Consider the following 24,893-nt stretch of genomic DNA (forward strand, 5'->3'; position numbering starts at 1 on the left):
TCAGCAGCTGCAAAATCACAGAGTGCCCCGATTCAGTGCTTTTCTCAGGCATCTAGTTCATGGTCCCTCTCCTGCTAATCTCTTGGTAAGCCGTTTGTTCAGATTTCCTTACTGAATTTTGACCTCAACCAGGACCATTCCAATTTATCAGGCACATTCTTATATATGTCAGCTTCAAAGACAGAGATGGAATAGAGGGCTAATGGATATTGGGTTTCATTACCTTTTCTCCTAGGAATTTTTTCTCTTCCTATGTAAATATATAGATGCAAACAGGCACACAAGGGGGTGGTATTGCTCAATTCCACTGGCAGCTGCAAACATGTATGCTGAAGGAAAGGGAAGGAAAGGTGAAAATTCTCCTCATCTACATAGTCTGATTTGAAGGCCCAGAAATGGCCTATTAAGCACATATACATACTTAAGTTTCTTCATGAATTCCTGTTGCCAAGATTTTTTTTTTCTGAAGGTTTGGAGTAAAAAGGAGTCTCTAGTGTATATTGGCATAGATAGTAAAAATTATAGTCATTGAAATCAGCTGGCCAACATAGTGGTCCTAGGATTTGGCTCATAAAAAGCCAGAGAAAGAACAGATTATTTGCATATTCCCTAGCCATGGAATTTTTTTTTTAAATAATCTAAATTTTTTAGTTTTCGACCTTCAAGGATCAGTGTGGAATGTGTCCTTTTAGACAACAGAAGAAAGAGAGACTCTTTATTCAGTGAGATAATTACAGATTTGAAACTGCTGTGTGCTTTACTAATGAGCCCGAATATTTTTAGCTATTGCGGGTTGTTTTCTCCTAGGCATATTTACACATAATCTAGCCCAAACTGCAAAAACTTCACTTGTGCTTTAAAACACTAATTCATGCTCTCTCTCATTCTATTTTAATAATGGCCAGGGCTAGAAGTGTGCATATTTAGAGAAGTGGTAATGTTTTAATGTGAAAAAATAAAATCGGCCAAATCAGCCATTTATTATAACATAGGTGTTAATGTTTTGCTTAAATAAGAACAAAATCTAAATCAATATCATTTTATCCTTATGCTAGAACATGGAAGATCACCTTGGTATACGTTAATGTTAATCTACTCCTCATCCAGCTACACATAATCTATATGATTTTGTGAAAATTTTTTACGTATATTACTGTCACATTTTTCAAGGAAAACAAGCCTGTTAAGGAAACAGCTCTACTGTGTAGTGAGTGCCCTCTTAACTATGCACATTTCCATGGAGGTCATATGGGTGAGGCTTGTCTGCAGTCTGACCCACATCTTGGCAGAATGCCCTGGGTTTATTTCTGGAAGAAGAGGGAATAAGCAGGCTAGTAAGGAATTGCCATCAGGCTGTTTCTCATTTATCTCTCCTTTTGGTTGAGCCAGGACTTTGTGCTGCTCCCCTTTTAGGGAACATTTTCATGCTTCTGGATAAATCTTGTCTGGCTGTAATTTAGAATTGGCTCCTCAATGGCAGAGTGACCCAAACCCATGCCATCGGTCATCTGGCCTCTTTGGTTTAATGTCATCCTGTGGGACAAGAGATACAAGGAAAGACATCATGTTGATCTTGGGTTTCCTGTCTGTATAAATAATAAACTGAAACCATCAGGACTTGCTGTCTCACCAGCCAAATCTACGGAAGGGTGGCCAATTGATAAACTTCGTAGTGACCTTTATGGCTTCATTAGCTTTGTGTTGCTGTCTAGGGACTGCTTGCCACTTGACAATGCCATAACCCATTAAAGCAACGTTCTGAAATCAAGTATTCAGTAAATGCCTATAACGTATTTATCTTTTAGGGTGGGAATTCTGTGTAGTGGCAATATATGTAACATAGGCATTTCCAAACTCTGTATGTCATTGTCATGTATTTCTATTTTTTAAAATAGAAATGACAATTAATAATGCTATTATCATACATGAGGATAAAATGGTACATTATAATAGATATCATTGCTTAGTGTACACAAATACATGGCTCTGTTCCAAATCCATTATGTGTGCTAACTTCTTGAATCCTCAAACCAACACTGAATTTGGTACTGCAGCTATTCCCACTTTACAGATGAAGACATATGGGATTAAGTAACTGATTTGAGGTCACATAGGTAGAACCCAAATGAGAACCCAGGTGTTTGGACTCTAGACTAATTTTAATTACTATAGTATATGTGCATTCAGTTAATGAATGTGACTTTTCCAAACATACCATTTCAGTGGTAGCTCAAAGAAGCTTCTTGGTTATTCTTCGTAGAAATAATCTGTGTCTAATATTAAGTAAGGATAGAATGGGATTTTCTTCCTTAATTTGATATAATAAATTGCTTTGACTTCTAGTGAAAACAAGACTGATGCTTAGCAGATGTAATGGATTTTCGATACTTGACATAAATACTATTTTATTCTTCAGATGGAGTTTATATAACAAAAGGCATTAATTTCTCTGTTCATTTGTTACATTTTATTTATGGTAGCTCCAGTATCCTTGGGACAACATATATGTGCTCACAACACAGCCTCAGAATACCAGCACTCTTTCTTTTATGGCTTATAATATATAGGCTATACATATTTCTTTCCCTAAGAGTGATAGTTGATGACAGCCTATTATAGCTTTTGCAATCAGGAGTTATATTATTAAATTTTATGATATGCACATATTCTATATCTTGTCCAAAGTGACTGTAAACATATTTTTAAAATATTTTATCTGAACATTTTGGGTTCAGGTTAAGGTAGTTTTCAGCATACTTCTAGGTATCAGTTACAGTGCTATCTTAACTATCTGGAAAGTTCAACAAACTCAATTAAAATTTGCAGGTTCAATAATTTCATGACTATTGCCATTGGCATTTAAAAAGGAGTTACGGGAAATGTATTTAGGTTTTATCAATAGGTTAACTCTTGAGAATAAAAGCCCATATTTATTCAGCTTTTGTGCAACAGCATACTGTCATGGTTCAAAGCTTCTAAATTAATGTCATCCACTTTGGGTACTGACAGTTCAAGTTCATATGTTTTGATGATAGAATTTGGTATACTACATTTTGCATTGATCTATCCATGTACACACACACACACACACACACACACACACACACACACACAGACAAAAGCTTTTATTATTTCCAATTTTTCAGGAAATATAATAGTTTCTAAAAAAATTTAATTTGTATGTCATTGCAAAACACAGAATTATTTTGTATAATTAGTCAAATGATAAAATTTAAGAGAATGTTAAAATAATAAAAATTATGGTGCCCAAGTTACCAGTAAGTAACATATTTGTAGTATATTTTATAGAATAGCAGGCTTTGAGGTTTTACCTGAGCCGTGCACTAGAAAAGAGCTTAAACACCTTCTTCAAATCATAACCTTTCAGTTCTCTAATGATAACAAAAAACTCATTAATATTTTTGTAACATTGTTTTAATTTAAAATCACCTTTTTAATTTATGATATTTCAAAGAAAAATGAGATATTGGGTAATCTTTCACTTAAGTTAGTTTTTAATTGTCAAAGAAATGTATATCTAAATTTGGCTCTTCTACCTTATGGTTATCAAGTTGAGTTTGTATATATTATATAAATGACTGTGAACAAATTCATTAAATATACTAGTAGGCTCTAAAGGGCTATTTTCAGTTGTAATTTTCTAAATTCCAGTTAATTATTTTAATACAGTCTGATTTGCATCACATTCTGGGCCTGCCAGTGTGTGCTATTTGCTCCTCTTTGATAATTCTGATTACAAAATGCAATAGCCAACATTTAGACAAACGTTGCCTATTGAAAGGCAGTGTTACTACTAAATTACTTTGTGAAACCCTGTCAGTGTATTTACACATCAGACAAGATCGGTTCTATAAATGTATTGATTTATTAAAAGATATATTTTTTCAACAATCACACTATTCATAGCCATTATCATATTCTTTCTGACATCAGGTTACCAGGGATACCAAATCAGTCATCAGAATATTACTTGGTGATCTAAGAGTCAGAGCAAAATGAGATAAACAGTGTGGAAGGACTTTTCTCCTAGGCCATGATAGACACCTCCCCTAGGTTTCTCCTCCCAACAAACACACATATACATAGTAACAGACAACTTCAGATTGAACGGAAGACTTCTGCTACAAAGGTCCTGTGTACCTGCTCACCATGAAGAACTAAATTATTTTTCTTAGATTTTATTTTTCAGACTTCCAGTTAACCATTTCCTTCTAAAAGAAAGTATTCTTCTGAGCCGTGTCTGCGACCCACACCACAGCTCAAGGCAACGCCAGATCCTTAACCCACTGAGCAAGGCCAGGGATCAAACCCACAACCTCATGGTTCCTAGTGGGATTCGTTAACCACCGCGCCACGACGGGAACTCCCAAAGAAAGTATTCTAAATCAAGCCAAGATCTATAGAAAGTTAGAAGTTAAAATTATTTTTAGTTTGAACTCCATTTCCTGTATGCCTCTTAGATGCCTGTCACCAGTATTGGAATTTGAGTGTTTCAGAAACCTCTTAATCAATTTAGTACACCAATTACACATGGCTCTTCATTCATTTCCAGATGCTTATAGTTAAGTTTTTTAAATACTCTACTCTTATAGTTATGGTTCAGCATAAAAATTAAAGTTGTTGAATTAATTCATCTCTTAGACTTACCCATTAGAGTTTGGGATAATCATAAAGAGGAAACCATCTCTATTCACTGGGATAAGAAATAACAATTTAAATGTATACCTAGTTTTTTGTTTTGTATCGTTTTGTTTTGTTTTGTCTTTTTAGGGTTGCACCTGCGATATATGGAAGTTCCCAGGCTAAGGACCCACAGCACATCCACAGTACCAGTTCTGAGCCACATCTGCAACCTATACCACAGCTCACAGAAATGTCAGATCCTTAACCCACTGAGTGAGACCAGGGATTGAATCTGCATCCTCATGAATACTAGTCGGGTTCATTACTGCTGATCTACAAGGGGAACTCCTGTGTAGCTAGTTTGAGAAGAATATAGAACCTAATTTGAGATTAATATGCTAAAGTAATATTTTAACTAATACAAATTTCCTGAGTATCCATTCAGTTATATCCACTCTGGGCTGGCCACTCTGCTAGGCAATTGGGATATATTATCCCAGGGCAACGATAAGTTCTTTGACTTTAAAGTGCAGTCTGATAAATATATAAACAGGTAAATAGGTATTTTTAATAGACTGTAATAAATGTCCTAAAACAGGAGTGACTTCCCAGAAGAAATGATGTCTAATGGAGACTAAGGGATGAGAAGGCTTTAGTTAATGTGTGAATGAAGAGAATGTGTGCGAATGGGAGAGAAAATGTTCTATTGAGAGATAACAGCTCCTGCAACAGGCCAGTGTCAAGAAAAAGCAGAATTCATCCATGATGCTATCAATAAGCCATTTGGCTGCTATTCACTGAGACAGGGCAGAAAAAAGACAGAAAAGTTGTGGATTGAGAAGATGGAGCAAATACCTTCTGCTGTGCTGTGTACATTTGGAGCTATGTGGTAGACAGCAGGATATATATATGAATCTGAAGCTGAATAAAGAGAACTATATTGGAAATAGTTTGGGAATCATAGATTGATAAATGACATAAATTTACAAAGAGAAGGTGAAGAAACTTAAAAACCTCTTATATTTCCAGCATATGAAGAATTGTGGGAAAAAGTGAGAACTGTCACAGACCTTACCTTTGACAAGTTTATATTAAGAATGTTAGATGAAAGATGAACAGAAAAGTTTGTGCCAAAATGAGGGGTTCTGAGAGAAGTTCTAAGAAGATGGAAATTTGTATGGATTGAAATTGTCATTGGAAGACTTTTCAGATAAATAAGATTATATATGTACAAAATGTTCAAACTAGAACATGTTAAAATGTCATTTTGACTAGGAAAATGTCAAATTAGCTAAAGTATGAATATAATATTCTTAATGTCATCTCTGGGAAATAGTTTGGCTGGATTTAACAAATAATATTCAGCAAAGTTCCTAGTATTACTCTTAAACAACAACTTGTTTAACATTTGTAAACTGTGTTGAACCTTAACACTTAGAAGTTACAGAGTGGTCACATTTTATGCAAATATTATGCTACTAAAGACATGGCAATTCAAGCTCTCTTGAACCATATGTCCATTTCCTATAGTAATAAATGCATAGATGAAAGCATTGTTAAAATTGATACATTTAGAAAAAGTGATTTTTTTTTTTACTTTCATGTTACTTAAAAAAAGTTCAGTGTTATTCATAATATTTTGTAGACGCCTGTCTCCTAAATTATCAAAAAGTATAGCATGGGAGTTAGCATGTGTTTCATCACATATAATTTCCATTCTAAAGTTTCTTTCTCTTCCAAAAATTTTTTTTCTGACATTAGCATCACCACAAATTAAGAGCACTTGGATGCTTCAAAGAATTTTATAAGATAACATTTAAATTACAGTTATAGTGCATTGTTAAAAATAAAAACAAAGTAATGATGAGCACCCTTGGTTCACCATTTACTATTGCTAATTTAGAGCCTGAGTGATCCTTTAATGACATATATCCTAGAATCCCTCTATGTTTGGCCCTTTGATCAGTCTTTTGTTTTCGTTTTTGTTTTTTTTTGTTTTTTTTTTTTAGGGCCACACTCACAGCATATGGAGATTCCCAGGCTAGAGGTCAAGTTGGAGCCATTGCTGCTGGCCTAGACCACAGCCACAGCAACGTGGGATCTGAGCCATGTCTGCTGCCTACACCGCAGCTCATGGCAATGCCAGATCCTTAATCCACTGAGCAAGGCCAGGGATTGAACCCCATGTCCTCATGGATACTTGGTCCAGTTTGTTAACCACTGAGCAACGACAGGAACTCCCCTTTGATCAGTCTTTTTTTTTTTTTTTTTTGTCTTTTTGACATTTCTTGGGCCGCTCCCGCGGCATATGGAGGTTCCCGGGCTAGGGGTCGAATCGGAGCTGTAGCTGCCAGCCTACGCCAGAGCCACAGCAACGCAGGATCTGAGCCGTGTCTCGACCTACACCACAGCTCACGGCAACGCCAGAACCTTGACCCACTGAGCAAGGGCAGGGATCGAACCCGCAACCTCATGGTTCCTAGTCGGATTCGTTAACCACTGCTCCACGACGGGAACTCCAGTCTTTTTTTTTTTTTTTATCAGAATCCAGATAGAGTATAGGGGAGAACAGAGCATGGTGGAAGAAGGAAGAGGGAAAATATTTGGATGAGGTAAGGGCAGAAAGATAAGAGGGCAGACTATATCATGTAGGGCTTCGTTGACCATTACACGGGCTTTGGCTTTACTCAGAATGAGATGGAAAACTGTTACTGAACAAAAGATTGTCAAGGGATGAATCCTAGAATGTCTTCCTCTAAGGATCATTCAGGCTCTGAGTTCAGAATAGATTCCAGTGGGGGAAGAGTGGAAGCAGAAAAAGTGATGAGTTTTCTACAGCAGTAATTAAGTCACTCTAGTCATACTGATCTCTTTGCTATTTCCCCCAAATGCCAACACATTCCCACTATATTTGCTATTCCCTCTGCTCGTGATGCTTTTCCCTAAATAACTGCATATTTGTTCCTTTACCTCTTTCAGATCTCTGCTCAAATGTAACTTTTCAGTAGGTACCCTTCCTATGCCTCTTCATTAATTTGTTTTTTTCTTCTTAGCTCTTATGACCATCTGATCTATTATTTGATTTACTTATTTTCTTATACTTGTTCATTGTCTGTCTCCCCTCACAGGAATTGAGGCCTCATGAAAATATGATTTTCATCTCTCTCTTTTTTTTCATGCAAAGAATAGTGTGCAGTACATACTAGATACTCAATAAATACTTGTGAGATAAATGAAAGAGTGTTGTTACAAGCACTCTAAATTATTTCTCTTGAAAAGCTTAGTGTGCCAAATGATGGCAGGTGTTTACACTTAAGCAAAGGTGGAAGGTCATGTGACACCAAAATAAATATTGTTTACAACCAGTTTGGCCCACATCTTTGAGATTGTGAGATATGTTATTATTTTTAGTTGAAATATTTACATAAATTAAAATAATTTTTATAAAGCAAAAATTTATTATTTTTTTATTATTAAGATATTTCAAATTTGTTAATTCAAATTTATATAAAATGAAATTCTTTGTATATGACCTCCTAAATATTTTCTCCTTTTAATTTTTGCTCTAAAAAGCACTTTTCTTTATAAAGAAATTTAAGTAAATGAGAACACCAACAAAATGAAAACAAAAACCTCTATCTTAATAGCAATAGCAGTAGAGAAAATAGGAGCAAGGAAGGCAAGAACAGCATTTCAGACATTGGTAAAGGAAAAAGAAAAATAAAGGCACGTTTAGGTGTCAATAGGCTAGAAGACCAATCAAACCATGTGTATAGAGTCTATTTTATTTAGTTTTAGAAGAAATGGACTTTTTGTTACACATTATTTTTTTTACAGTTTTTAATTGCATTGTCTAAAAAATATACATTGCAGGGTCACCATGTCCCTTGTTAAATTTTTTTTCAAAAAACCGCTGATCTCAAAATCTGCTCATAAGTCATCTGCTGTAGAATCAGTAGTGTTGCTATGGAGAAGTCAGGGTGGGACTAGTCACCACCATCCAGCTGGTCCTATAATTTATATCTCCCAGCATGTTGCCCCATACTGTAGTCTGTCCACAAATTCTTATGGTTTATTAATTACACCCCATTAGGTCACAAGACGGAAACTATACATCTATGATATGGGCTGAAAGATCTTTAGGGAATCTTCAATCCATCCACTGTCCCTAAGAAACTGATGCAGTGAGGACCAGGGTAGCAGAATCATTTCTTATTCACATTCACGCAGACCTTAGTTCTCTTAAAATAATAATTCACTCTTTATATAAATCTGTTACACCTAACTGGTAATGCCTCTTGAAGAACATGGTGAGATGAGATATATCTTAGGAAAACCAAAGGCACTGGATAATTGTTTTAGCAGATGACACTTCATATCTTCAAAACCTGATTAAGTTTCACTTTCTCTGTGGGCTTTCCTCAACTCCTGCAGGCAAAATTCGTAGTGTTCCCATTGAAGTTGTTCATGTGTATTTTTATAGCAGGTAGCACATCACATAGCAATTAATTTAATCTGTTGTTTCACTCCTTGCTCCCAGCAAATAGCACAGTGCCTGCTATGCACTAGAATTTCTATCTATCTAGCATATGTTTAAAATGTAACATTTTAATTCACAGTGCTATATTTTAGATGCCTACATTTCTGTCACTTAAGGGAAATTTGAATTTCTTATGTTTTATATTGAAATATTATTCCATATGCAGCCTTATTGGCCAATAGACACAAGAAGGCACATTTGAATTTAATTTCATTAGCTAGAATCCGTAGTAAGAGTATAAAATGACAACGTGTGTTGTTGCCTACAACAAATGCCGCACTAGTACCAATGATTCATATCTATTTGAAGGGAAAAGCCATCTCCAAAGCCAATAGTTTGTTAAAGATCATGCTTTGAAACAAAACATACAGCTGGCACAATCAATACTTAGCACTCTTGCTTTTGATTGTTTGAATTAATTTTGGATTTCTGGATTGTGTGTGTGTGTGTGTGTGTGTGTACTCCTAAGTACTCATTCAAAATTGGACCGCTCTTTTCTGGAGCCATTTTTTTCTAACTATTTTAGCTATTATATCAGGAAGGTAATAACTAGTAAATTAAAGTGGCAAAACCTGATAGTCCATTTCCTTGGATAAATTTGGGGCATTCCATAGAATGTAAATACTCCCTAAGTTTTCTATAAGGGATGTTTGAAAAGGTATTTAGCAACCAGAAGGTATACCTACTGGCATATATATAGTCTACGGTTGGGACTCTAGTTCCTGATTTTTGACTCAGAGATATAAAGTTGAAGTTTAGCTGCATCATGAATGGCATTACTCAGTCATTCTATCTCCATGAAAACTTAGACAAGTTGAGCTAAAGCTTTCCATTGTGAACCTACTTAAAAATTAAATGTAAGCATATTGATTTTAGTTTTGACATGTTTAATTTGCAAAAGAAATTTCAGTCCCTAGTAAAACAAACAAAAAAACTCACCCCAAATGCCACATTTTCCAAAAATGTGTTATAGCTTGCTTTATAGTATATGGATGTAATCATTGAGTACTTTACACCATGTATTTTAATACATTTTGAGGAGGAAAATCTCATAATGACTGCTGCCATTTCTAAATTGATGGTAGGATCTAGGAAAATATCAGAGAAGGGGGATTATGTATGGGACCCAAAGGACAAAGATTCTGAGACCAAAACTTCCCTTTACTTTTTGTTGAGGCTTCTTCACAGTGTTTCTTTCCTTTTTCTTTCTTGTTTTTTATTTTTTTAGGCTGCATCTGCAGCATATGGATATTCCCAGGCTAGGGGCAAATCAGAGCTGTAGCCTCTGGCCTATGCCATAGCCACAGCAATGCCAGATCTAAGGCATGTCTGGGCAAGGCCAAGAATCGAACCTACATTCTCATGGATACTGGTCAGACTTTTTTCCGCTGAGCCACTACGGGAACTCCCACAGTGTTTCTTTAAGTGTGAGAAACAGGGACATCCCTGTTATAACAAAGGCTTTAACTTAGAGCTAAGAGCAGGATCAGCATATAATAGAAATTCTTTATGATAAATGCCAAGCTTAATTACAACTCTATTTGTGGAGATGAGCCTTGGAAACAGTTCTTAAGGGTTTCAGCACTTTTTGAATTCCAAGAGATATGTGGTAACCCAACCCCACCTGAAAAAATATTTAAATGAGAAATCACATATTACAGTTTGAAAAACTTAAATATTGGTTTTAGAGAATGTTAAGTGGAAATAAATGACTATCATCTATCTTCACCTGAAAATAATTTTTATTTTATATATAAAATGAAATGCAAATCAGTAATCTTGCTTAAATGATGAGATGTGCTTAATGTAGATTTTATTTTTATAGAGTAATTATGTTCTTTTTCCCCAATACATTAATTTAATTAACATATTCCTTAAACATTCATTATATTATACACATCCCTCTTTAAATGTGCTCTTTTATATGCTTTAAAAAATGTATTGCTTAGTATAACATTTTGATCAGTTAATTGTCATTAATTGATCATAAATCATGCTCAATAGCATAAGAAATCACCATAATATTTAAGAAAATGTGTCCCTTATTTGTTTTCTTATATTTCTGTTTTCAAATATTACAGAGACAGTGCTCACACTAAAGTAATACATGAAAACAAAGAGAAAAACGCATAAAGCAGTGGGTAAATTTTTTTTTTCAGGGCACTCTTGTGGCATATGTAAGTTCCCAGGCTAGGGGTTGAATGGGACCTGTAGCTGCTGGCCTATACCACAGCCATAGCAATAGGAGTTCTGAGCATCTGTGACCACAGGGCAGCTTGCAGGAATGCCAGATCCTTAACTCAATTAGCAAGGCCAGGGATCAAACCCACATCCTCATGGATACTAGTTGGGTTCTTAACTGGCTGAGCCACAAGGAGAACTCCAAATTCTTAATATTCATCTTAATTTAACTCTTTCTGACATTTAATACTACTGAGAATTTTTTTTTTTTCTTAAAGCTATCCCCTCCGTGTTCTTCCATGATACCACCTTATATGAATGTCTCTTTTGTGTTCCACTTACTGTGATGCTCTATGAATTTTGGTCTTACTTTGCTTTTCTTCTCAATTCATGTTTGTTCCCTGGATAAGTCCTTTTGTCTGTAGCTTGAAATATCAGTCCCATGACTATGAATATGTCTAGCTGCTTAGCGGCCTTCTCCCACTGATGTCCCAGAGGCAAACTAAATTCATCATGTACAAAAATAAATTCATCAACCTACTCAAAACCACTTCTTCTATAATTTTTACTTTCAACCTCATCGTCATCATTTCAGTTCAAGCTCTTATCATCTTCTAATTGACACACTGCAATAATCTTCTCTAGGCTTTTCTCCCTTTAGGAACCCTGGACTATAATCCATTCCCCATAGAGCTTCCCTAATGGGTTTCTCAAATCTGATCATATTTTTCTTTTCTTAAAATTCCTCAATTAGTCTCCAGTGACTATGTGATAAAATCTGGATTCCTTAGAATGGCGTATGAGTGACTGGTTCTTTTAACTATATCAATCTGGTTTACCCATCTGTACTTTCATTTTAGCAGTTCCTTTGGCCTAGAATCTCTTTCATATATTTTGATTATCATTGGAATCATTCATTTGACTCAGATAAAGGATAACCTATTTCATGAAGTCTTCCCTGACATTACTGTTTTATCGATACTTTAAAATGTATAATGTCCTCATTTTTGCCATCCTAGGCCATTGCACAATATTGTATCACACTACATACAGGTTACACATTCATGGATGTACAGTTTCTGTGTCTGTCTCTCTTCAAGACTACCTATTTCATAAGGACAAGGAACTTATCCTAAAGACTTAACATACTACCTGATATGAATATTGGTATTATCGTTAGTAATATTTTTAATGAGTAAATGAAACTACCACAGTAGACCATAAATAACTGTTTAGGGAAGGAAGAAAGCATGAAAAGACAATAGCAAGTTATAGGAATTCCTCCATGTTCTTTTACTGAGAATTTGTATTTGATTAAAAAAATTTTTTTGAACATATATCTTCATAAAAGAGTAATTCTGTGTGACAATAATGGTTAGCGTGCTTTTTCATGGCAAAAAATGATAAAGAAAAATGTATTAAAGAAAATGTTAAGGATAAAAATAACAAATCTCAAATTCTCCCAGTGAAAACATTTTAAGACACTCTTGATTTGTAAATAACTTTAACACGGATGCCTACACATATTGTTTTTAGAGTCTATATAGAGAAAGCCAGTTAAGTTTCTTTGTTGTCTAAGAACAACAAAGGAAAGGTAAAATCTAACTTTATACAAGTAATACTGGTGGTTATTATATTTTCAGAAGTGGCATAAGGAAATTAATATGACCTCTAATTTGTACCCCCTTCTGAGAATCCAAGCATTAAGTACCTATTTGGCAAAAAAGTTCTCAAGAACAAATATGTTACTAATACTGCCAAGTCATAAAGTAATATTAGACTCATTCTTAAATATTGTAAATCTTAGTAACACATTTTACTACATTTCACATTTTCAGATATTCTTATAAAAATTTAAATCTCTGAAGTTGGTATGTATCTCTCAATCAATAGCTACTATAAATTATTGGCAACATTTTTGCTTTCTTATAAACACTTGAAATAATGATGCCTGTTACAGTCAATGGTATCATAATTTGATGAAATACGTGGAAATTAGTTTTGGAACAGAATGTGTTCAATTAGCTGATACAAACTAAAAAAAAAAGAAATACATAAATTTACATATATGCCAAAAAAAGATTGATTTGAGTTTAGCGGTTTAATTGTCTCCACGTTCTCCTATATGAACACAATCACATATTACCATTATTTTTCCTCTGGTAACAAATATATGGAAATATATATTTCTGCTTAATGCTACACCTTATTTGACCTAACATACCATACGTTTAGGTTTGAAAACATTCAAAGTTTTTTTTTGAATAACACACGTCGTTTATTTCACCCATTTTCACAAAATAATTTCAAAATAACTCACAGTGCACCTTCAAAATAGCATAAAAGAAGAGATTTGATTGCAATGCAAATTCTTAAAAACAACTGCAAACTTCGCTAGTCATAGACATTTTTCAAATTTCCCGTCCAAGTTACTGAAAAGCATTTTACCAATTTATCTGGAAATATTTGACTGTGTGCACACAATAGATGCTACCAGGTTTTCTTATCCCCCTAATGGAGATTAATGATGCGTAGGCTTGCCTATTTTTCAGTAAGAAAAAAAAAAAAATTGAAATTCAATGAGTATCCTTGGTCTACTGAATTCCTCACTATAGTTGTGACTCTTATCACCTGAGTCCAGTAAACATATCTCTCCTACTCCAATACAACCAAAGCCACATTCATCAACATATTGTTTTCAACTCAGCAAAGAGTTTCATATTGGTAACTCAAATAGATTTCTTAATCTATCTGTTTAAATTAAAAATACTTTATGTGAGTGGGACTTATTTTTTTCACAAAATAAAGGCATCATAATCAATAGCATGTAGACTGGAGATTGCACAGAAAATATTTATACTCTCTAAAGACCACTGAAGATTTATATGCTCCAAAAATATTTCCCTAACAACCTGCTAAATTATGTATTATTAATTCTTGTGATTTAAAGATGACCTCTCAGTTCAAATCAGAGAGCGGAGACATTATCACCTAAATAATAGTGATTATTTAACATTTAACATGAATTGTAGAAAATTCATAATAAAAAACTTAGGCTTTATAAGTTAGTGACATCAGTTTTTAAGGACATATATTCATTCTAGACCAGATCATAAGAGCAACAAAGTATTTGGCCTATATTAAGGCAGGGAAAAGTGTGCTTTCCTCACTTCCAGAAAACATTGCAATCCTGAACCATCAAGCCAGTTTTCTGACCCAAAATCTCAAAAACAGTATTTTTTATAAGTGTAGCTCATTCAATCTTCTCTTCTGTTCATCTTCTACAACCAACTTTCCAAGCCTTAAAGATGGAAGCATTCCCACACCACAAGAACAAGCAACTCACGTCTAGTGATACTCTCCTTTCATAACACACCTAAGTAAAACATGTTTTTCCCTACAGCACCAGATAAACAACGAAAGAAATCCTGCTGCTAGCTCAGCGTTACCCAAAGTCTTTCTCACACTGCTCTTTCAGTTCTCAGAACTTGGCATGCCCCCGTACCCCCAATAATGTTTTCAGACATGTTCCTTCTGTTTGAGAGTCTTTCTCACAACCCACCTTCTGCCATTCTTAATATACTAATTTCAGTCCTTTAGAGAGGTTTTAACTTCACTTAGAAGAACAGCCAAGGCTTCCAGTTATGTTTTTACATACTACATATTTATTTGAGTAATTATTTGGTAAACATCTGTCTGCTGGAAAGTAAGTTATATGAGGAGTTTCAACATTTTACCTCCCATGCCCAGTGCATAACAAGGGTTTAATAAAGGTTTTATCAAATAAATCAGTTTTTCAGATCAGAGGCCTATTAGTATATTCCTCTAGCCATTTTATTTTTAAAAATTAAAGTATAGTTGATTTACAATGTTGTGCCAATTTCTGCTGTACAGCAAACTGATGTGTGTGTGCGTGTATTCTTTTCCATCAGTCTATGCCAGGAGATTTGTTATAGTTCCCTGTGCCACTCATTGCCTATCCATTCTAAATGTATAATAGTTTGTATCTACCAACCCCCAAATTCCAGTCCACCGCCTCCCTCCCCCTCTCCCTTGGCAACCACAAGTCTGTTCTCTATGTCCATGGGTCTGTTTCTGTTCTTCAGATGGGTTTATTTGTGCCATATTTTATATTCCACATATAAGTGATATCACCTGGTATATATTTTTCTTTTCCGACTTAATTTAGTGTGATTATCTATCATAGCATCCATTTTGCTGCGTGCCTTCTAGCCATTTTAAACATCTTATGCATTATCCACCAAGGTACTTTGCTAAGCAAATATATTAATTGTTTATATTAGAATGACCTTGAAGCTTTGTATGTATTATGCCAAATGTTTCACACATGTATATTACATTGTATATGCAATTTATCACCACATCTGATTGAAAACCTTGGCATTGACCTGATGCAGTAAGTCACAGATTTATTTTTGTTCAGTGACAGCTACATACTGTCCATAAATGTCACTATAGTGGGAGATGATGACTATTTTTCAGCTCATCTTTGTCACTTGAATTCTAGGACTTCCTTTGCTCAAACTCCTCTTTCCTGTATAGCTGATTTTTTTTTAAGTAATCTTATCTTTCTAGAATCAAATACCCATTCTTTTCTTCTTTTGAGCTAGCTCTTTTGTTGCTAGTTCACCTTCTCAGCTAATTTTAATGTATCTTAAGAATATTCAATAATTGTTGCCAATACTCAAATCTTCTAATTTTAAAACATGCCTTGTGAAAACTTGCTGTGATAGTTATATCATATATAATGAAAATGTTGTAGATTTATTTTCCTCAACATTTATGAACATTGCAGTCATGAATATTTGTGAGAATTATCTCTGATGCTTCAACATAACATTATTTCATTTATTCCTTATGCCATCACAGCCACCTGATGCTGAAAATAACCATTATAGGATTATTCCATATCAAGTCATTTTCTTTATTTGAACCCTGAAATTTCATCCTTTGGAACACAGAGGTGGTGCTTATTTAAATGGGGAGAAAACATCATGTATACAGACGTAGAGTGTGAGATTGGGTCAAAGGATAGGTGAACTACAAGGTCCATGAGAGAAAATGCTGGGTGATAGCTAGAAAGGTAGGGGTAACATTCTAAGTAGCCTTTATGACATTGTGTGGGCTGTGATTTGCTGGTGATATGTATTTCTTAGATATAAAGTTCAAGCTCAGATTTGCATTTGGAAAATATCATTGTGTTAGTTTATTACACAGCAGACATGGAAACATATTCATTGCTAGATTTGGGCATATAGTCAAACTGTGCAAAGTTAGTTGTTCATTTCAACAGTAGATCCTGTTCAATTCCATTTGGCAAGCAAGACTGCTGTAGCTGAGGTATGGAAAGATAACTTACCCAGGGCAAATGTTAGTACTGCATTGGATGCTGGGAAGCAGCCTTTAGTATATTTTTAAATTCAAAGATGAAATCAAGGATGAGATCCCATATAAAAATCAGTTTATTAATCACCTAGCTTGTATAGTTTGGTACTGTGACTAAATAAATTTGTCTTTAATTTATTGATACTAAAAATTTGTATTAGAACTCATAGAAAAAAATTAATTTGATCATTTTCCTATGTATGTATATAGAACATTCTGAACAGATTTTCATCTTTTTATATTTTAAGATCTTTCTTTGATATGAGATCACCATTCTGAACATTAATAATTATGTATAATGGAGCACAGGTTTATAGCTTATATGTGGGACAAATGTGTTCTGACCTTTAGGACATAACCCAGCCCACACAAAATAATCATCTTAATTTGTTAATATAATGTCCTTAAATAGTATGTCCATCAGATGAAGTATAAGGAAAAATGTGATCCAACTACCGGTTTATCTGGGATAGTCTCAATTTACAGCTGCTGTGTGGGATAATTATTAATAATGCCTCTTTTCACACTAAAAGAAGTATTTTGATCTGAAGGAGAAATGGTGTGTTTACCTTTTTAACATCATGGACAATGACAGATATATAAATCCCAATGTAAATCCCAGATCTGATACATACAGTTTGTTCAATTTTAGTAAGAAAACTCACTTTGATGTCTTCATCTATAAAACTGGAGAAAATAAGTTTTGCCTTGTAGGGTTTTTCAAAGAATAAATGCAGAGTTGGCTTCACGGATGTGAAACCCATGCAATCCCATAGGGAGGACTTCATGCTGAGAAGGTCTCTGCTTGGTTAATGCTCTGTTGATCTCTTGAAAGTCTTAATCTATTTTCAATAATTGCAATGCATGTTCCTTTTGCAGTGGGACTCATAATTTATAAGGAGTCCTGATTAAATGAGAAAGGTGTTAATTTAATCCAAATTTTCTTCCTTAGTTTTTCCATTATGGTGTATGTCCTGATTTTATTTTACCAAGTAGAAAATCATTTATAGCCATTTTAAACTGTCAGTGGAAATAAGCAATTAAAAAACCCTATAATAGGAATAGAAAAGAGTTTTATTTGAGCCAAACTGAGGATTATAGTCTGGGAGATATTGTCTCAGATAACTCTGAGGAATTGCTCCAGAGAAACATGGTTTTCAGAACAGTTTTATATCTTGTCATAACAGAGAAAATCAAACAAGTCAAAGATCCATTCCTTCAAGATTTCAAATAAAATCAGATCAGCATGTGCACAGCAAATCAGTATGGCTTTGTCACCTGTGAAGGGAGTCTTATTATTGGAGTACCACCATTGGCATCCTAGGAAGGGAGGTATTTAATCTTTATTTTTAGCTTGGACATTCTTTACTTCTGGTCAGTGTACCCCCTTTTTAAATGATTAAAGCAGATGTGCAATGTCTGTTTGATAAGGCACAAAAAGACTGTTTTAACTAGCATAAAATTCAAGTTAAATCGTGTATTAGCCAGGATGACTTTCCCATACCTCAATGTGTGAAAATTTCTTCCATTACTACCAACTAAGGGAGTTCCCGTCGTGGCTCAGCAGTAATGAACCTGACTAGGATCCATGATGGCTTCACTCAGTGGGTTAGGGATCCGGCATTGCCACGAGCTGTGGTGTGGGTCGTAGATGCAGCTAGGATCCTGGGTTGTTGTGGCTGTGGTGTAGGCCAGCAGCTGTAGCTCCGATTTGACCCCTAGCCTGGGAACTTCCATGTGCCCTGGATGTGGCCCTATAAAGCAAAAAAAAAAAAAAAAAAAAATCCACTGACAGTTTAAAATGGCTATAAATGATTTTCTACTTGGTTTCCATCGTGGCTCAGTGTTTAACGAATGACTAGGAACTATGAGATTGAGGGTTCGATCCCTGGCCTTGCTTAGTGGGTTACGTATCCGGCGTTGCCATGAGCTGTGGTGTAGATTGCAGATGAGACTTGGATCTGGCATTGCTGTGGCTGTGGCATAGGCCAGCGGCTACAGCTCCAATTGGACCCCTAGCCTGGGAACCTCCATGTGTCGCAGGTATGGCCCTAGAAAAGACAAAAAGACAAAAAACAAAAAACAACAAAAAAGGGAAAATCTCATTTAAATTATACACTGAAAATCAATGTTTATAGCAGAAGACACCATTTATTCAAATGTTGAGAACATAACAATAAATTATTAGCATGTTTTAAAAGGTAGTTAAGATAGTCTGGAGTTCCCCTTATGGCTCAATGTGTTACAAACCCAACTAGTATCCGTGAGGATGCAGGTTGGATCCCTGACCTTGCTCAGTGTGTTAAGGATCTGGCATTGCTGTGAGCTGTGGTTTAGGTCACAGATGTGGCTTGGATCCTGAGTTGCTGTGGCTGTGGCTGGCAGCTGCAGCTCTTATTCTATTCAACCCAAGCCTAGGAACTTCCATATGCGGCCCCAAAACGGAAAAAAAAGATAGATTAGCCTATCACTTGGCCTTTATTTGGAGAGGGATTGTGTTATGCTCAGTTAAAGTAATTTTAATATCATAAATATCATAAATAATTGTCCAAAAATAAAAAGATTCCTCAGCTTTTGACACATAAATGTTTTTCTATACCTTGGTGGTCACATTAGGGGCAATATAAATATCCTAAACTATTTTTCCATGTATATAACATGAGGCCACCATTAGTATTTACACTTAAAATATTCATAATGTTAGCTATAATTTTTGAGCCCTTGTATGCTAGTTTTGTACTAAGTGCTCTACATGTGTCATCTACGTATAATATCAACACACACACGCACACATACACAAACATCTTTATGAAGAGAGCACTATTATTCCCACTATAATAATAATATTGAGGCTCAGAGAGAATAAATAACTTGCCAAAGTCATATAGATAGAAGATAAAGCTTAATTTTGAAACCAATCTCTAAAGGTTAAAGCCTGAGTTGTTCATTGATATTTCAATAATTTGCAGCCTGACATCCATGTACATATTCTCAGAACTCCATGATTCTATAACATAATTTAAAACTGTTTGTATTCCCCAAGTGATGAACGTGTTTGTGCATTCTGGATCATCTGTATAATCTGGGAACATTTGTCTTGGTGTCCCCCCCCAACCCCATATGCCTAGATTCCAATAAGCTACGGAGAAGGAAATTGGGCCAATTTAAAATATAAATAATTTTTTTATCACTATGTGAAGGACATATGGTGTCATGTATGATTCAGATGAATGTTTCTCAGTAATTCAGAGATGATGAAGGAGAATTGAATTATTGCACAGCATTGCATAATTAAAAGCAGAGCAAACTCTAGCAGCTGTCTCCTTATCCACATTGCCAAGGGCAGTTTAGTTTCAAGAAAACAAAATCTTATGCCACGTAAGATACACATCGCTATTTTAAATTTTATGGTTTTATACCTGTTCTTATATCTGTAAACTTATTTTGTTATTATAATTGTATACAATTAAAAGCTTAAGGATGTATATATTTTTGTCTTTGAATATATTTAAGTAACAAAAAAATAAAAATAATTTGAATCAATATTGGGAGTCTGTGAATTTTTTGGTTTTTCTTTTTTCTTTTTTATTTTACCTTAAAACAAACTTGGAGAAACTCTATTGGGTGACACTTCATGTAACCGGTTGATTGTTAGTGTCACATTGTTAGTTTTTATTATTATTTTATGCTATGATATTATACTGACTGTTCCATCTTGATCATTTTATTTCCTCATTAGGCTCTTTATTTCACCTTACTTTGGTTAATGTTTAAGCATTTAAAAGGTAAAGCACTTCATTATCCTTCAACTGTTTTATACTTCCTATGACTCCTCTGACTCCTCCCACGAATCATTATTTTAAAAATATTATTTCTGAAAAATAATGACTTTCTTATTAAAATTTTGAAAAATATAACTCTCCCTGGTCTATGGTAGAGTAATATGAAGCAGATTATTAGATAAGATAGGAAAATGAGTTCATTGAATTTCTGAGGTCTAAACTACATTTTTGGGAATTATAAGGACCTGTTTGGTTTTGCAATATTGCTACCTCTTTTAAAAGTAAAACATTAAGATCAAATTTAAAAAAAAAGTGAGAATTCATAGTTCTCTAAGTGGTTAGACACTTCCTCAGATTTTGCAAAATTAATCCTGAAGACTTAATCCATTCTAAAATCCAATCTATTTAAACTGGGAAATGTGATACAATTTCCAAACATGCCAAATTCATTATAATTATTGAATGGTCAATGGGTTCTACACAGCCAAAAATAAATAATTTAAAGTAATAAATTAAGCAGAGCTCTACAAACTGAAAATATATTCTGAATTTTTTTTTTTTTGCTCTTCTTTTTTAGTGTAGCACTCATGGCATATGGAGGTTCCCAGGCTAGGGGACAAATCGGAGCTGTGGCTGCCAGTCTGCACCACAGCCACAGCAACACGGGATCCGAGCTGCATCTGCAATCTACACCACAGCTCATGGCAACGCGATGCTTAACCCACTGAGTGAGGCCAGGGATCAGCCTGCATCCTTGTGGATGCAAATCATATTCATTTCCGCTGAGCCACAACAGGAAATTCTTTTGCTCTCATCCTTTTCCATGCTATCCTTTCATCCAAGGGGGATACATATTGAAACTATTGTATATTTCCATTTATGAACAAGTGTTCTGTCCAAGGGCCATAGTTCCTTCCCTCCACCTATTATTTGAGAGGGGAATGAATCATCCACAGCACACGGTCGTTCTGTACATTATTTTCATGTTAGGCTTTAGTTAAAATAAAATGCATTTACACTTCCATACATTACATTACTTGAAATGAAAATGCTTGCCGTTAAAATGTGCTTCAATATTCTGTTTTACCTGCAGCTGAATGTGGTGCATCTGCAACAAATAATGAAGGGATTTTGCTCTCTCCAAATTATCCACTCAACTATGAAAACAACCATGAATGCATTTATAGTATTCAGGTTCAAGCAGGAAAGGGAATCAATATTTCAGCCAGAACATTTCATTTAGCACAAGGAGATGTTCTTAAGGTAAGTGAACTCAGAATATTTATATTTCTATCATTTTTATCATTGAGTATGTATTAATTCAAATATAAGTTTGTATATATATATATATATATATAATTCTGTCATTCATAGATTTAAATTATACATTATTTCCCATTTTCCTATTATTATTTTCATTGAGATAAAATGTTTTGTTTTTAATGTTTATTTATAAGTAAAATTTGATTTTATGCTACATGACTTTTAATGATTCCATAATACCAAAATAAGAATAGTTTCATATCGGACATCTTATATTCAATAAATCTTATCTATGAAACATAATTAACACAAGAATGGTCATTTCTTTAACAAATGTAATGATAATTAATTGTTATTTTGGTGTTTATTAAGTTATTTATCTCCATTGATACATGGTTAACGCTTTATATTTATTGCTGTAAAAAAGTTCAGTTATTTTTATTTTGTTGGTTCTAACATGATTTATTAATGGTTTTGCTAGGTATTTTTATCTCCCTTCTTGAATTTTAAAGGAATTCCATCTACTACTTTCTGGCTTCTAGTCTTTTTTCTAAGAAGTTGTATGCCATTCTGAATTGCTTCTCTTTTCTAACTTTTTAAAATTTTTGATTAAAGAATAGTTGATTTACATTGTTCTGCCAATTTCTGCTGTACAGCAAAGTGACCCAGTCATGCATATATGTCTTCCTTCCCTTATCTTCCATCACGGCCTATACTAAAGGACTGGGTATAGTCATAATTTATGAATATATAAAACTAACAATATCTATAAATTATTTAAGAAAAATACACTTTGTTGATAATAAACTTTTAGTATAAATTAATTTTATTTATCTGTTATTTGCTTTTTTTCTGGATTTGGAGAGTTTTATACTAAGTGAAATGTCAGAAAAGACAAATACTGTATGATATTACTTGTATGTATAATCCAAAAAAATAAAATAAACCACTGAATATAACAAAAAAGAAACATACTCACAGGTATACAGGACGAATTGGAGTTCCCGCTGTGGTGCAGTGGGTTAAGGATCCCACATTATCCCTGCATTGGCTTGGTTCACTGCTGAGATACAGGTTTGATCCTTGACCCAAGAACTTCCATATGCTGCAGGTGCAGCCAAAAAATAAGAAAAATAGATAAACTGAACTTTGGCTGCATTGAAAACTTTTGTGCTTCAGAGTTTCCATTGTGGCTCAGTGGGTTAAGAAACCAACACAGCATCCATGAAGATGCAGATTTGATGCCTGGCCTTGCTCAGTGGGCCAGGAATCTAGCATTGTTGCAAGCTGTGTTGTAGGTCGTAGATGCATCCTGGATCTAGTGTTGCCATGGCTGTGGCACAGGACTACAGCTATAGCTCTAATTCCACACCTAGCCTGGGAACTTTCATATGTCACAAGTGCAGCCATAAAAAAGAAAAAAAAAAAGTGAAGAAACTCCCAGAATGGGAGAAAAATCTTTGCAAACTATACATCTGACAAGAGACTTGTATCTAGAATATATTAAGAACTCTCACAACTAAATATTAAAGAGCCAAATAATACAAATTAAAAGTGGGCAAAGGATCCGAACAGATATTTCTCCAAAGAAGTCAAAAAAAGGCCAAAATTACATTAAATTAGAATCAACATAATTAACAATCATGGAAATGAAAATGGAAACCACAATGTGATACCATTTCAAACCCACTAGAATGGCTATAATCAGAGTCAGATGATAACAAATGTTGACAAAGATATGGAAAATTGTAAATCTCATACATTATTAGGGGGAATGTAAAATGGTGCACCTTGCTGTGGAAAACAGTCTTGCTGTTCCTCAAAAGTCTACATATAAAGTTACCCTACGACCCAGCAGTTTCACTCCTAGATACAGTATACCTAAGAGAAATGAAAATATACATCCACACAAAATAACACTATTCATAATATCTGAAATGTAAAAACAACCCAAATATTCTTTTTTTTTTTATCTTTTTAAGGCTGCACCCGTGGCATATGGAGGTTCCCGGGCTAGAGGTTGAATCAGAGCTATAGCTGCTAGCCTACACCATAGCCACAGCAACGCAGGATCCTTAACCCACTGAGCAATACCAGAGATTGAACCTGTGTCCTCATGGATGCTAGTCAGATTCGTTAACCATTGAGCTACGACAGGAACTCCCCAAATGTCCTTCAACTAATAAACAGATAAATAAAATGTAGTGTATCTATCCACTGGGATAGCTGAAGCCATGAAAAGGAATGAAGGGAGTTCTCTGGAGGCCTAGTGGCTAAGAATCCAGTGTTTTCACTGCTGTGGTAACAGGTTTGATCCTCATAGCACAACCAAAAAAAAAAAAAAAAGGAATAAAGGGGTGAGATATGTTTCAGCATGCATGAACCTTGAAAATATTAAGCTAGTTAAAAAAAGCCAGTCATGAAAGACCACATACTGGATGATCCATTTATATGAAATGTCCAGAGAAGGCAAATATACAGAAACAAAAAATAGATTAGTGATTGCTGAGGACTGGGAACAATGGAGTGATTTGTGACAACTAAAGGACACAGAATTTCTTTTTTAATTTTTTGGCTGCACCCACAGCAAATGGGAGTTCCCAGGCCAGGAATCAAATCCAAGCCACAGTTGCAACTTATGCCACAGCTGTGGCAACACTGGATCCCCAACCCACTGTGCCCAGCTGGGAAACAGACCCACATCTCTGCAGCATCCCAAGCCATTGCAGTCATATCTTTCACCTAGAGTGGGAATTCCTGGGATTTCTTTTTAAGGTGATGAAAATACTCTAAAATTGATTATGATGATAGTCGCACAACAGTCACATAACAATTTAGTATAAAATTAATATTTATTTATTTATTTGCTTTTTAAGGCCATACCCACAGCATATGGAAGTTCCCAGGCTAGGGGTTGAATCAGAGCTGCAGCAATGGCTTATTCCACAGCCATAGCAGTGCAAGATCCTAGCCATGTCTGCGACCTACACCACATCTCACAGCAATGCTGGGTCTTTAACCCACTGAGCAAGGCCAGGGATCAGACACGTAATCTCATGAATACTAGTCAGGTTTCC

At 34.8% G+C, this 24,893-nt stretch overlaps 1 protein-coding gene across 2 annotated transcripts in view; it reads left to right on the forward strand.

Moving 5' to 3' along the window:
* CSMD3 (CUB and Sushi multiple domains 3) overlaps positions 1–24,893 on the forward strand; it is a 1,203,192-nt gene that overhangs the window by 823,875 nt on the left and 354,424 nt on the right. For both annotated transcript variants that reach the window (XM_047783389.1, XM_047783390.1), the window contains one exon: positions 21,647–21,816. In XM_047783389.1, the coding sequence (XP_047639345.1) occupies positions 21,647–21,816 (170 nt within the window). The remainder of the gene's footprint in view (positions 1–21,646; positions 21,817–24,893) is intronic.

Source organism: Phacochoerus africanus, chromosome 6 (genome assembly GCF_016906955.1).
Source record: "Phacochoerus africanus isolate WHEZ1 chromosome 6, ROS_Pafr_v1, whole genome shotgun sequence".
NCBI classification, from domain to species: Eukaryota; Metazoa; Chordata; class Mammalia; order Artiodactyla; family Suidae; genus Phacochoerus; species Phacochoerus africanus.